Genomic DNA, 13,240 nt, shown 5'->3' with positions numbered 1-13,240 from the left:
TAACCTCCTCCCTAAATTTTGTATGAAATATAGGAGTCAAATTAGAACTGAAAAAGGCATGCTGAAAGCTGAGTAAAAATATGTACTCCAGTTGGTCTGCTTTATTACACCAGCCTCTTTGATGCTATATGTTAAATCAGTGTTTCAATTTTATTTAAAAAACAAAAACAAAACCCCAACCTTTGATCATTAACAATATAATTTCTTACCTCCTTGTGGTCAACATTGGAGAAATCCACTCCATTTACTTCAACTAGTTGATCTCCCATCTTAAGAAAGAAGGCAAAACCGAATTAGTCCAACTATATCATTGTGAGATTAAGGAGACTTATTGCATAATTGGAGTAAGCTGCTCCTTTGCATCAGCTGGCTTTCATTCCTTGTGGAATCCGTTTCTGATCCCAGCTACGACAGTCTTGTTTGGGGAAAAGCATCGGGCACTGTTGCTGGAAATTATCTCCAGATTTTCTGCCGATTGTTTTTTTCTAATTGACCTCCCTCCCACACACACACTTTTACTAAGCCATGGTAGAGGTTTCTACTGTGGCCTGGATGGCTAAATGCTCTGACACTGCTCCAACGCTCATAGTAACAAAGTAAATGACGGCAGATAAAGACCCAAATGGTCCATCCAGTCTGCCCAAACATACACTCTCTATAATTTCATAATTTAATTTAAATTATTCTTTTTCTCAGATATTTCTGGGCCAGAAACCCAGATCTCTGCCCAGTACTGTGAATAAGTTCCATCTACTGCAGTCTCCATGAAAGCTCACTTCAGCTCATCTAAACCATCCCAGCCATCGAAGTCCTCCTCAGCCCATCCACAAATAAATGGCCATATACGAGATACAGACCGTGCAAGTCTGCCCAGTACTGGCCTTAGTTCTTCAATATATACCATTATTTTCAGATTAGAGGATCCTCTGTGTTCATCCCATGCTTTTTTTTTTTTAAATTCTGTCACCGTTTTCCTCTCCACAAACAAAAACAAAAAGAAACTGCAGACGAGCATACAAGATGCAGGCCATGTTTATTATATCAATTGTTAATTGCGGTTACTGTTACCACCTTTTTACAAACCAAAGACCCTGACACGGTCCGTGTTTCGGTTAACTTACCTTCATCAGGGGTCCCTAGTTGACAAGGTATCAAATTAAACCGCAAAGAAAAATAAACAGTTTGAAGGTAATCGCTGACCAAGGGTCTCTGTGTGAACTTGCCCGAAAGTTTTCCTCTCCACCACCTCCCTCGGGAGCACATTCCAGGCATCAACCACCCTCTCCTATGAGCATCGGAGTAGTGTCAGGTCATTTAGCACCCCAGGCCATGGTAGGACCTTCTATCGCAGGTTAGTAAAAGGGTGTATATCACTGTACATGAATACTTATAGGAGGCAAATTTTCTTTATGTATGTATGTTTTAATTATAAAAAAAAAAAAATAGCTTATAAAATTGTGGAGAAGTCTAATAGTTAGTGCAGTGGTCTGAGAACCTGGGGAGCTGGTACCCACGTAATAGAAGGGGAGCTTGAAGGCACTGGAGAATGTATCTATACAGCTGTCTTCTTTTCTAATCTCAAGAAAAATGAGAGAATAAAGAAAAGGGAACAGAGAGTCATAATCCCCACTCGGATGAAAACTCCCTTGCTTTGGGTCAGGCTAAAAATCACAAACCCTATAAATTGGAAATGGTCTTTTTACTAAGATAACAGCATTTTGTGGCTAATTATTTTTCTCTTGTTAGAAAATAACTTGATTTCTCTGGTCCTCTCGAATGTCACTTAATGGATTTTACTATGGGCTCCTTTTACTAATCTGCGATAGCGGTTTTAGCCCATGGAGAATTGCCCCTCGCGCTAGACACTTAGAAACATAGAAGATGACGGCAGAAAAGGGCTACAGCCCATCAAGTCTGCCCACTCTGCTTACCCTTTTTACACTAACGCCAGCACTGAGGTGGCGTGAGTTCTAGCCGCGTAGCGTGGGTTTAGCGCGTGCTAATTTTCTGCGTGCGCTAAAAACGCTATCGCAGCTTAGTAAAAGGAGCCCTATGGGATTTTTTTCTCTCCTTTTTTCTGTTCCACAGGATTGAGGATAGGCAGAGGATCATTTTTGAGAATTTTGAGTTATTAAATAGTCCTGAAACTGCAACAAGTGAAACACTGGTCACCAACGGTGGGACTGCTGCATTAATATTTTCAAAAATTGTTTAAGACGAGTACATTTTTTTGTAAATTTTGCATATTTAAAGTATATTACTCGTATTATGAAAGTTATTTGCAGCAGTGTTTTGTGTCTCTGAAGTGATTTACCCCGAGTTTCAAATTTTGTGAGAAGCTGGCAGAGTCTGAGGGTTTTGCCTCCTTTTTGATATAAGATGTATATAAAAAAAATTAATTTTGGTTCTTTTCTGTTGTAAGATTTTTTTTTTGTACTTTTGCTGATTTGAGGGGGGAGGGGACATGGCTAAAGGTTTGCTTAGAGCAGGGGTGCCCACACTTTTTTGGCTTATGAGCTACTTTTAAAATGGCCAAGTCAAAATGATCTACCAATAACAAAATTTAAAAAAACACAAAGCACACTACGCAGAGAAAATTTTAATTATCATTTGTATTTGGGTTTTTTTTTTCAGAGGTCAAGGCAGATGACTTTAAAATATGCAATGTCACCTCAGTAACAACTATACAAAAATAGACAAATATATCCCCCTCCCCTTTTACTAAACCATGATAGCAGTCTTTAGCGCAGGGAGCTGCGCTGAATGCCCTTCGCAGCTCCCGACGCTAAAAACCACTATCACAGTTTAGTAAAAGGGGGCCATAGTGCAAAATATAGACAGCAGACATAAATTCTCAAAACAGACACATTTTGCTCACTAAATTGAAAATAAAATCATTTTTCCTACTTTTTTGTCTGGTGAATTCATGAGTCTAGTTGCACTTCCTCCTGTAAATCCAATATTTCTTTCTGTTTGTCTTTCTTTCTCTCTCCCCCTGCCCCCCTCTTTATTTCTGTCTTTCTCTATCTCTCCCCCTGCCCCCCTCTTTATTTCCGTCTTTCTCTCTCCCCCTGCACCCCAAGCCATCGTGCCGATTTCTCCACTTCCCCAATTATTTTTCTCTCTCCCTGATGGCCCCCCTCCTCCCCTAAGCCACCATGCCAATTTCTCCCTGCTTCCCCGAGCCAGGCCTGGCACGTACAAGTGCCGGACCCACAAGACTTCACCTCCAAAGTCAATTCTGACGTCGGAGAGGAAGTTCCAGGCCAGCCAGGCCCCAGAACTTCCTCTCCGACGCTAGTTTTGACATCAGAGCAAGATCATGGGGTATAAATAAACAAATACAAATAGAAATCTTGGGAAGAGAGAAGCATTCCTCAAGCTTCTACCTCCACAATCTACCAGTAAAGACCACAAAGGTAGGAAGCTCTTGAATTATTCTGAAGATCCTGATGGAGCCAGGCCTGGGTTTGTTTGCTGCAGATTATGTTTGGGCCTGACCAGAAGCCAGATTTAGTAAGATTGTTTAGATGACTTGCCCAAGTCACAAGGAGTTGCAGCGGGAATTGAACCCAGTTTCCCAGCCACTGCACTAACCACTAAGCTACTCCTCCGACTCTAGGAGACTTTAGTTGTAATGTACTAAACCTTGGAAACAACAGACTTTTGTGTACTTGAATACAGCAACAAAGAGAGTTTTCTGTTTACTTTTACACCCTGTCTAGCTGTTTCTCTGAAGCCCTGCAGCCATGCCTTCCTCACACCACTGCACAGCTAAAAACGCTCCACTCTTCGGCTGTTTAGCCTTACCTTCAAGCTATTTGCTTCCTCTCGCCTACATTATTCTGTAACCTTGCATCTGTCAATTTTTTGCTGTAGTGTGTGCATGGTTACTTTATTAACCTTTACAGAAATCCAGGACCTACTAAAATCAAACGCACCATGTGCTTTTCCATTTGAAGGCATGTTTAAAGAAATAGACAATAACAGCACAGCTACTTTCCAACAACCACACTCACCTCAAGCCCCACTTCATCGGAAAGAGAACCTGGTTTCACATTGCTGACAAAAATGCCTGGCTTCTGTGAGGGACCACTGGAAATACTGAAATAATTTTTTAAAAATGTAAATGAACTTTTATTTATTTAAAAGACTTATAGTTCAGCTAAAAACTAAGTGGATTACAACTATACATACATAAAATATTAAATAAACACAGTAACATTAACCCCACCTTTTACAAAACTGTAGTGTGGTTTTTAGCCGTGGCAGTAACAGCTCCGACGCTCATGGGAATTCAATGAGCATCAGCGCTCTTACCACCGTGGCTGTCGCCAAAAACCGTGCTACGGTTTTGTAAAAAGAGGCTGGGTTTAAAAGCACAAACAAAATTTAAAATTGTATTTTGCTACTTGTCTCTCTTTATTTCCAAGTTTCAAGTTTATTAGGTTTTAATATACCGACCATCAAATAAATATCTGGCCGGTTTACATTACAATAAAAAATATAGATAAGAAAGAGGAATTAATATAATCAATATTTAGAAGTACATACAGTGTATATTAAAACATAAAACATAAACAAGACAAACTTGATTGTGAGGGAAGAGGTTTGTGGGAGGGTAAAGTTACATTGTTAAGAGAAAAGGGAGAAAGAGGGAATGGGAAAAAAACATTTGGGTAGGGAAAAAGTCTTTTAGAAATAATTTTTGAAGGTTAAATAATTGAAAATAACAGAGAAAGTAGATACTAAACTGAAATGAATGCATCGCGGAATAGAAAAGTCTTTAGGCCTATCTTAAATTTATCCAGTTGTTGTTCGTCGCAAAGAGGTTGTGGTAAAGAGTTCCATAGCATTGGAGCAGAGACAGCGAAATTTATTTTCCGTGTGTAGTAAAAATGTTTAATAGAGGGGATCAGAAGGAGATTTTGATTTGTGGATCTCAGAGTACGAGATGAACATTGGGGAATGAGGAGTTTATGTAGAAATGAAGGCAGATGAGAGGATTTTATTTTAAAGGTCAAGAGAATAATTTTATATGTGATTCGGTGGGCCACAGGAAGCCAGTGGGCATCTTTCAGAACTGGAGTGACGTGATCAAATTTACCTAGTTTATAAATGAGTTTTATAGCTGTATTTTGAATCAATTGGAGACGTCGGATTTCTTTTTGGGGAAGACCGTTAAGAAGGGAATTACAATAGTCTAGGTGACTACATGTTTAAGAAAGCACTTCCACAAATAAGGTTGTTTTCAGCATTTATAAAAATGTATTAGAGAATGACACAGGGAAAAAAAAATTATCACCGTTCCTGCCCTGTCCCCGTGAGCTCAGTCCCCATCCATGCCCCGCAAGCTGTCAGATCCCATCCGCACAAGCCTCGAATAGTTATAATTTTATACTGAACTTATTTTATTAAAGTATAAAAAGAGACAATATTCTGTATAAATGTCATTTTATAAACACAAATAATACAGAGCAAGGATCAACAAAACCCCTGTCTCCCCTCCCTTTCACAAATATCCCCTCCACTATTGTGAAAACTGAATAAACCAAATTACTGCAGAATGCTACATAGAAAAATCAAGCTAACAGAATACTTCAGTCACACAGGGTAACTAGGGCAAATGCCCCCTGGTCAAAGAGAGAGCCCTACACCAGCTGAAGCTAAAGAAGCACAGCCTGGCCTTTGCGGTCTCCAGTTATATCTAATACCTGCTCTAGCAGGATACATATTTCAAATCTGAAATATTCTAATCACAAAAAATAAAATAAATTTTTTTCTACCTTTTGTTGTCTGGTAATTTTTATTCTTCAAATCACATTGGTCTCAGCTTTGGGTTTGGGTTCCTTTTGTCTTCACCGTGGCATGGCTGGCTCCTGAAGGTAAAATAGGCGCAAGAGGAGCTGGGAGGAGAATGCCGAGTCTGACACGGGCACTATTTTTTTTACCACAGGAGCAAGACTTTTCACTGCTTCCATGGGGCAGTAAAAGGTCTTGCTTCCATTCCTGCGGTAAACCAGTTGCAAATGTCCCCATTACTGCGGATTTACTGCGGTGACCACGATTTATCACGGTAAACAGTCCCCGTGTCATTCTCTACTTATACGCAAACATATGCAATTGTCATTATAGAATCCATACTTAACATGCTGTATCCCAGCACCTTTATTCAGATGTCCTTTCTTGAAGCTACCCTATAATGTGCATAATCTAGCTTAAAAACTTAAGTATAGTCATACTGGATCAGACCAGTGGTCCATCATCCTGTTTCCAGTGGCCAATCCAGGTCCTGGCAGAAACCCAAATAGTAGCAACATTCCAGAATCCCAAAGAGTAGCAACATTCCATGCTACAAGGTTTCCCCCCTGGTTCTGTTTATTAAAACTGCATAAATAAAAAATATATATGTGCTGAAATACAAATTATGTAAAACAAGCTCATTAAGCATTAATGCAATGAAACACCACGTTTTACAAAGCTATGGTAGCGATTCTCCCATGGCAAATGAACTGAAGTCCATTCAAATCCTAGGGCTTTGGTGCATTTGCTGTGGGAGAATCGCTACTGTGGCTTTGTAAAACACAAGAACTTTGCCGTCATTGCCCCTACTCTCTGGAATTCGCTGCCTAACCATTTGCGCAGTGAATCAGATATAAAACAATTTAAAGCAAAATTAAAAACATTTTTGTTCCAGGATGCTTTTGGACAACAACTGTCCTCTTAAGGACAAAAAAAAATAATAATAATAAATTTTTTTTAAAAAAAATTATTATTTTTTACCTTAACCTATTGTATTTTCCCTTTTTTGTTGCACTTTTCTTTTACGATTGTAGCTCTTCCCTTTTTTCTTATTGTCTGAAGTAGGTCTGTTCGTCTTATCAGTGCTATATTATGACACTTAGATTTTATCCAGTATCCCCAGTTTTAATATGTTTTTATGTAAATTTTATATTGTACACCGCTTAGAAACCTGATTAAGTGGTTTAAAAAATCTTTTAATAAACTTGAAACTTAAAAAACTTGATATAACAGAGATACGAGCACATTAATGCAAATACTTTTCCAGGAGGTATAATTAAAAATTTATGCAATACATCCACATTAAAATGCATAATTTACCATTTGTGGTAACACATTTGTATAGAAACATAGAAAGATGATGGCAGAAAAGGGCTATAGCCCATGAAGTCTGCCCACTCTACTGACCCATCCTCTTAAGTCTATACCTAGTGACCAATTCTTCAGATCGACCCTCGTAGGGACTTTATTCTTAAAGTCCAACACGCTGCTGGCCTCGATCACCTGCACCGGAAGCTTATTCCAACTGTCAACCACTCTTTCTGTGAAGAAATACTTCCTGATGTCGCCATGAAATTTCCCGCTCCTGAGTTTGAGCGGATGCCCTCTTGTGGCCGAGGGTCCTTTGAGAAAGAAGATATCATCTTCCACCTCGATACGTCCTGTGATGTATTTAAATGTCTCAATCATGTCTCCCCTCTCCCTACGTTCCTCTAGAGTGTAGAGCTGTAATTTGTTTAGTCTCTCTTCGTACGAGAGACCCTTGAGCTCCGAGATCATCCTGGTGGCCATCCGCTGAACCGATTCGACTCTGAGCACATCTTTACGGTAATGTGGCCTCCAGAATTGTACACAGTATTCCAGACGAGGTCTCACCATGGTTTTGTACAATGGCATTATGACTTCAGGCTTCCTGCTGACAAAACTTCTATTGATACATCCCATCATCTGCCTTGCCTTAGATGAGGCCTTCTCTCCTTGATTGGCAGTTTTCATGTCTGCACTGATGATTACTCCTAAATCTCGTTCTGCCGAAGTCCTAGTTAAAGTTTCTCCATTCAAGGTGTAAGTTCTGCAAGGATTACCGCTACCGAGGTGCATAACCTTACATTTCTTAGCGTTGAAGCCCAGCTGCCAGGTCGAGGACCATCTTTCCAATGTAAGCAGGTCCTGTGCCATACTATCCTGCAAATTGCATTCACTTACTATATTACTTACCTTTGTTTTAGTTATTTTAAAAATTTAGGGAGGGAATTCAATGTGTGCTACTGTTCCCCCCTCCTTATATTCTACCTGTCAAATTTTCTAGGCAGTTTTCAGTTAAAACAATAGACTAAATATAATTAAAAAAAAAACCCATCATAAAACAGGAACAGCAGGCCTACAGTACATTTAGCAAAAGACTGGCCTAAAATATATGTTTCTTAAAGTACAAAGATGAGCCTCAAGCAACAACTCAATAGACAGTGTATTCCACAAAGAAAGAACAGTGACAAGAAAGAACAATGTCTAACGTATTCCAGGCAAATCGAACAACAATAGAACAAGCAAAAAACTGCATCACTAACATTGGCAGTTTATATACCTGTTAATCGCAGCACTTATGCCATATAATTGATCGATGTTAACGCATTTTAAATAGCTCTTTTTTGTGTTAATTAAGTGGTCCTTTTACTAAAAGTGCTAAAAGGTGGCCTGCGCTATTCCCAGTGTGGGTCCTTCCTGCACACTATGGCCACTTTTAGCATTGACAGGAAATAGCTGATTTTTCTATTTTGGCAATAATGGCCACATGTTGGTTTTCCTACTAGCACTTGGCTATTAGTACGTGAGAACCTACTGACACCTATTTTGTAGGTGGTAACCACATGCTAATCCATTAGTGAATGGCGATGTAACTATCCTAATCAAATTGTGCCAAAAATGCCTGCTCTCTACCCCCAACCCCTCTCCCCACACCAAAAACTAGTTTTAGTGTGTGGGTAATGTACACACATAATGATTCAAAATGCTGTGTGATCGTGGCACCGAGGTACCCCCCTCTTCAAACCCAGCATGCACCCAAAAAGAGGGAGAAAAAGCCTCAGACTAATGCAGCAGTATGGAACCAAAAGGTACAAATCAAAACTGCTTTTGATACTTTCACTGGCAAAAAAATCTCCCTCACAGAACAGCTCAGGTTTAGAAAAGGGCCAAGTCACCCGGAGGCACGTTCAAGGACTTAGCTAACAAAAGATGACTTGAGCTCCCACGATGTCACGTCTTTTCCAATCTTCCTAACATAAGAACATAAGAAGTGCCATCTCCGGATCAGACCTTCGGTCCATCAGGTCCGGCGATCCGCACACGGGGAGGCCCTGCCAGGTGTACACCTGGCGTAATTTTTAGTCACTCATATCCTTCTATGCCTCTCGTAAGGAGATGTGCATCTAGTTTGCTTTTGAATCCTAGGACGGTCGATTCCGCAATAACCTCCTCTGAAAGAGCATTCCAGGTGTCAATCACTCTCTGCGTGAAGCAGAACTTCCAGATATTTGTCCTGAACTTGTCCCCCCCTTAGCTTCATTCCGTGTCCTCTTGTTCGTGTCAAATTGGACAATGTAAATAATTTTTTCTGCTCTATTTTGTCGATTCCTTTCAGTATTTTGAAGGTCTTGATCATATCCCCTCGCAGTCTCCTTTTCTCAAGGGAGAACAATCCCAGTCTCTTAAGTCTATCCTCGTATTCCAGTTTCTCCATGCCTTTTACTAGTTTCGTTGCTCGTCTCTGCACCCTCTCCAGCAGTTTTATATTCTTCTTTAGGTTGGGATATAACCAACCAATGTTGGACGCAGTATTCCAAGTGGGGTCTGACCATTGCTCTATAAAGCGGCATTATGACCTTCTCCGATCTACTCGCGATTCCTTTCTTTATCATGCCCAACATTCTATTTGCTTTATTTGCTGCTGCCGCAACCTTGTTTCACCAATGTTTTGGTTCATCAGGGGAACGACCAATACAGCCTTGAAAAGTGCAGCCATGCTGAGACCAGCCTCAGCTGATTTCGGGTGGGGGTGTTGGGGGCTGTTTGGCAGGAGGGAGTGGGCATGCCTCCTGCCGATTGGGAGGGTCCTCTATTGCTACAGCTGGCTCAGCTGATTGTGGCAGGGGGATTTCCTCCCTACACTGATCAGCTGAGCCAGCAGGACTTCCTGAAGCCATGGCTTTGGGGAGTCCTGCCGGCTCAGCTGATCAGGGATCAGTTCCCTTGCTGCGATCAGCTTATGGCAGCTGCGGGCTGGCTTTAGGATCCTACGGCATTGATAGGTGGCTGAAATGTAGGCCAGAATTTTCTGGCCTTACATTTCAGATGCCTATCTTTGTATAAATCACGACTAAGTAGCCGCTTTAGCCCGCCTAATGCCACAGCTTATCCTTTTATCTATTTCTTATGTAATATGCTGTACCCTCTCTTCTTGCATTCTGTAATTCGGTGATTGTCCAGCCTTCTTCGATGTGAACCGTCTAGAAGTCTTTTCGACTGTGGCGGTATAGAAGAATAAAGTTATTATTATTATTACTTTGGCATTCCGTGGCCTAAATCGGCTACCTAGTTCAATTCCGGCACCTAAGTTTAGTTGCTGGTTTTAGAATTCCCTCCCCCAAATTATCCATAGCAAAATTGGGGTTTACATCTTTGTCTCCTGGTTTCCAGCTCATTACTCTAATTGTTCATCTTGAAAAGGCAGTAGAGCTTAGTAACAGAAATTAGAAATCCCAAGTCTGGAGTTGCCTTCCTGAATGATCTATAGAAAATTATATCCAGCTGGATACTTATCCAAAAGTATGAGAGAGTACCGACTGACAGTTACCCAAATTACTTATGTGGCTGACAATCTGCTCACCTCTAATTTTGTACACAATGTTGTAAAATACAAAAAAGCCCCAAAACAAAACAGAACAATTAGCTCTCATGAAACACCCAGCAAATTAAATATTGTCACAAATTGAACAAAACCTACTATAGTCCTGGAGGAGACCTGTGGATATTACTTTTTCTGTTAGACTCTCTGTTTCTTCCAACTCAGTCACAAACAGACTCTGTTGGGCTACAACACTATGAACCTTCACTCATGACCACCCATATTGGCCTCCCAACCTCCAGCTCTGTAACCTACTCAGCTCAGCTACTGTAAATGCAGTCCTTTGTCAGAAACCAAAGGCCATGGCTCTCTCCGGCACTCAGTGCACATGCAACCTGAGTTTGGTTCATAAAAGCAGGTCTGTTATAGGGGCTACAGAGGTTTATGTTTGCTGGGATATTTGATATACCACCCTACACAAAATATCCCAGGCAGTACAGCTGAAGGAATAGGAGGCAGATTCTCCTTGCATGACGCATCCAACTGGCCAGAGCTTCTCTCAGATGATGAAGCTACAATCTAGCAAACAGTGAAAAAGAAGAGCCAGTGTTAATGGGGGTACAATTAGGGTAGCTGTTCTGAGGACCCATGCTACAATGGCTCCAAGCCTACCTGAAGCTGAAGAAAGCACAATTACTGGTGGGCTTTGGGGCCTTGATCCTGTAAAAGAGCTCATTGCTACATTGGTGGCACATGGCATTAGCGTCTATCCCTCACTTCCTCCACCAATATGCCACATTGGTACCTCCCGGTCAAACAGTGGTTGCTTGTCTTTGTTGGTTTTGAGTAGGAATTATAGAGGAGAATAGTTAAGACCTTCTGCTGCCTCCTAAGAATGAGAATAATACCTCTGCATCATCCATAGTTCTACCCAGCCAAGACCTGAGTGGGAAGCTAAGAGCTTTTCTACATGGTTTTATGCAGCACTGTCTGAGAAATAGCAGGTTGACACAAGACTGCTTATCCTGAGTCTTGATGGTCCCCGATTGTGCTCATTCTCCTCTTATCTCTTGCTTGTAAGGCTTCTCTCACCAGATGGGTGAAAATCTCAGTAAAATGGCCACAGAGAAAAGAAAATAGGAAAATTAAATCTATCCGTTAGTCAACTGAAAACATCTGTCTTCCACCAAATCACCAATGGTTCTTACAAGGAGCTTTTGCAAAGTTCTCAGCCCAACCAAGAAGAGAATGATGTGGAGCCATGAAACTTACAAGTTATTCCACACTTTTCGTTTCATTTCCTATCATCACAATAACAAAAAACAAACCCAACAGCAGTAGCACCAAAAACAAAACACACACACACTGAGTTCTGCAGCATACACATACACACGCACTCCTAATCTCCTATCATACTACTGCTGTAATGGCTGCCTTGGTGTCAAGTCAAAAGCGTGCCGGGACAAAGGCACGCGCAGACAACTGAGCGCAACGCGGAGGCGCATGCCGAAGAAAATGACGGTTTAAAGGGCTCCGACGGGGAGTGTGGGGGGGAACCCCCCCCCCATTTTACTTTATACAGATCGCACCGCATTGTGGGGGCGTTGTGGGGGGCTATAACCCCCCACATTTTACTGAAAACTTCACTTTTTCCCTAAAAAACAGGGAAACAGTTAAGTTTCCAGTATAATGAGGACGGTTACAACCCCCCAAACCCCCCACAACGCCGCCGCGATCTGTATTAAGTAAAGTGGAGGGGGGGGGCTTCCCCAACAAAACCCCCCGTCGGAGCCCCTAAAACACTTTCTCTTCGGCGCGCACTTCCGTCTTGCGCTCAGTTGTCGGCGCGCGCCTTTGTCTTCGGCGGGTTTGTCTATGAACCGGCTGCCTTTCTACCGGAAGCAAAATTTATTGTGTAGAAATTTCCTCTCAGCATATCGCAAGGTCAGGGCTTTCTGAAGACATAGCGACACTGTCATTTTTCAACCACTATATTGTGAATTATTTTCATGTCATCCAAAGACAAAAAGCATTCCATACCTGCATCCCATGCCCTTTGTGCCCACCAGGCTAATAAACACTTTTTTCTCTTTAATATCCTTTCCCCCAAGTGATGCCAGCCCAGCGATGCTGCCTTTCCCTTCCTGCAACAACAACAAAAAAACAGAACTGAAATTCCACATGGATCAGTAACAAGAATTTTGAAGAAAATGTAAAATAATGCACAGTACATGATTATAATACATCTTATCTACTGTCTATAGGGAAAAGAATATTCTAAGTACATAAGAATTGCTGCTGCTGGGTCAGACCAGTGGTCCATCATGCCCAGCAGTCCACTCATGCAGCAGCCCTTAGGTCAAAGACCAGTGCCCTGAGTCTAGCCTTACCTGCATACGTTCTGGTTCAACAGGAACTTGTCTAACTTTGTCTTGAATCCCTGGAGGGTGTTTTCCCCTATAACAGACTCCGGAAGAGCGTTCCAGTTTACTACCACTCTCTGGGTGAAGAAGAACTTCCTTATGTTTGTACGGAATCTATTCCCTTTTAACTTTAGAGAGTGCCCTCTCGTTCTCCCTACCTTGGAGAGGGTGA

The 13,240-nt window shown here is 41.4% G+C and overlaps 1 protein-coding gene across 8 annotated transcripts in view; it reads right to left on the bottom strand.

The window, feature by feature from the left end:
- The window catches only part of USH1C (USH1 protein network component harmonin), a 154,956-nt gene that overhangs the window by 77,394 nt on the left and 64,322 nt on the right, over nucleotides 1-13,240 (bottom strand). For all 8 annotated transcript variants that reach the window (XM_033928390.1, XM_033928393.1, XM_033928396.1 and 5 more), the window contains exons 8-10: nucleotides 12,686-12,789; nucleotides 4,020-4,104; nucleotides 210-269 (exon numbers count right to left, since the gene is read on the bottom strand). In XM_033928390.1, the coding sequence (XP_033784281.1) occupies nucleotides 210-269; nucleotides 4,020-4,104; nucleotides 12,686-12,789 (249 nt within the window). The remainder of the gene's footprint in view (nucleotides 1-209; nucleotides 270-4,019; nucleotides 4,105-12,685; nucleotides 12,790-13,240) is intronic.

Source organism: Geotrypetes seraphini, chromosome 19 (genome assembly GCF_902459505.1).
Source record: "Geotrypetes seraphini chromosome 19, aGeoSer1.1, whole genome shotgun sequence".
In the NCBI taxonomy this organism is placed as follows: Eukaryota; Metazoa; Chordata; class Amphibia; order Gymnophiona; family Dermophiidae; genus Geotrypetes; species Geotrypetes seraphini.
The sequence above is the reverse complement of the archived record's forward strand: the minus strand, read 5'-3'. Positions and strand labels throughout refer to the sequence as shown.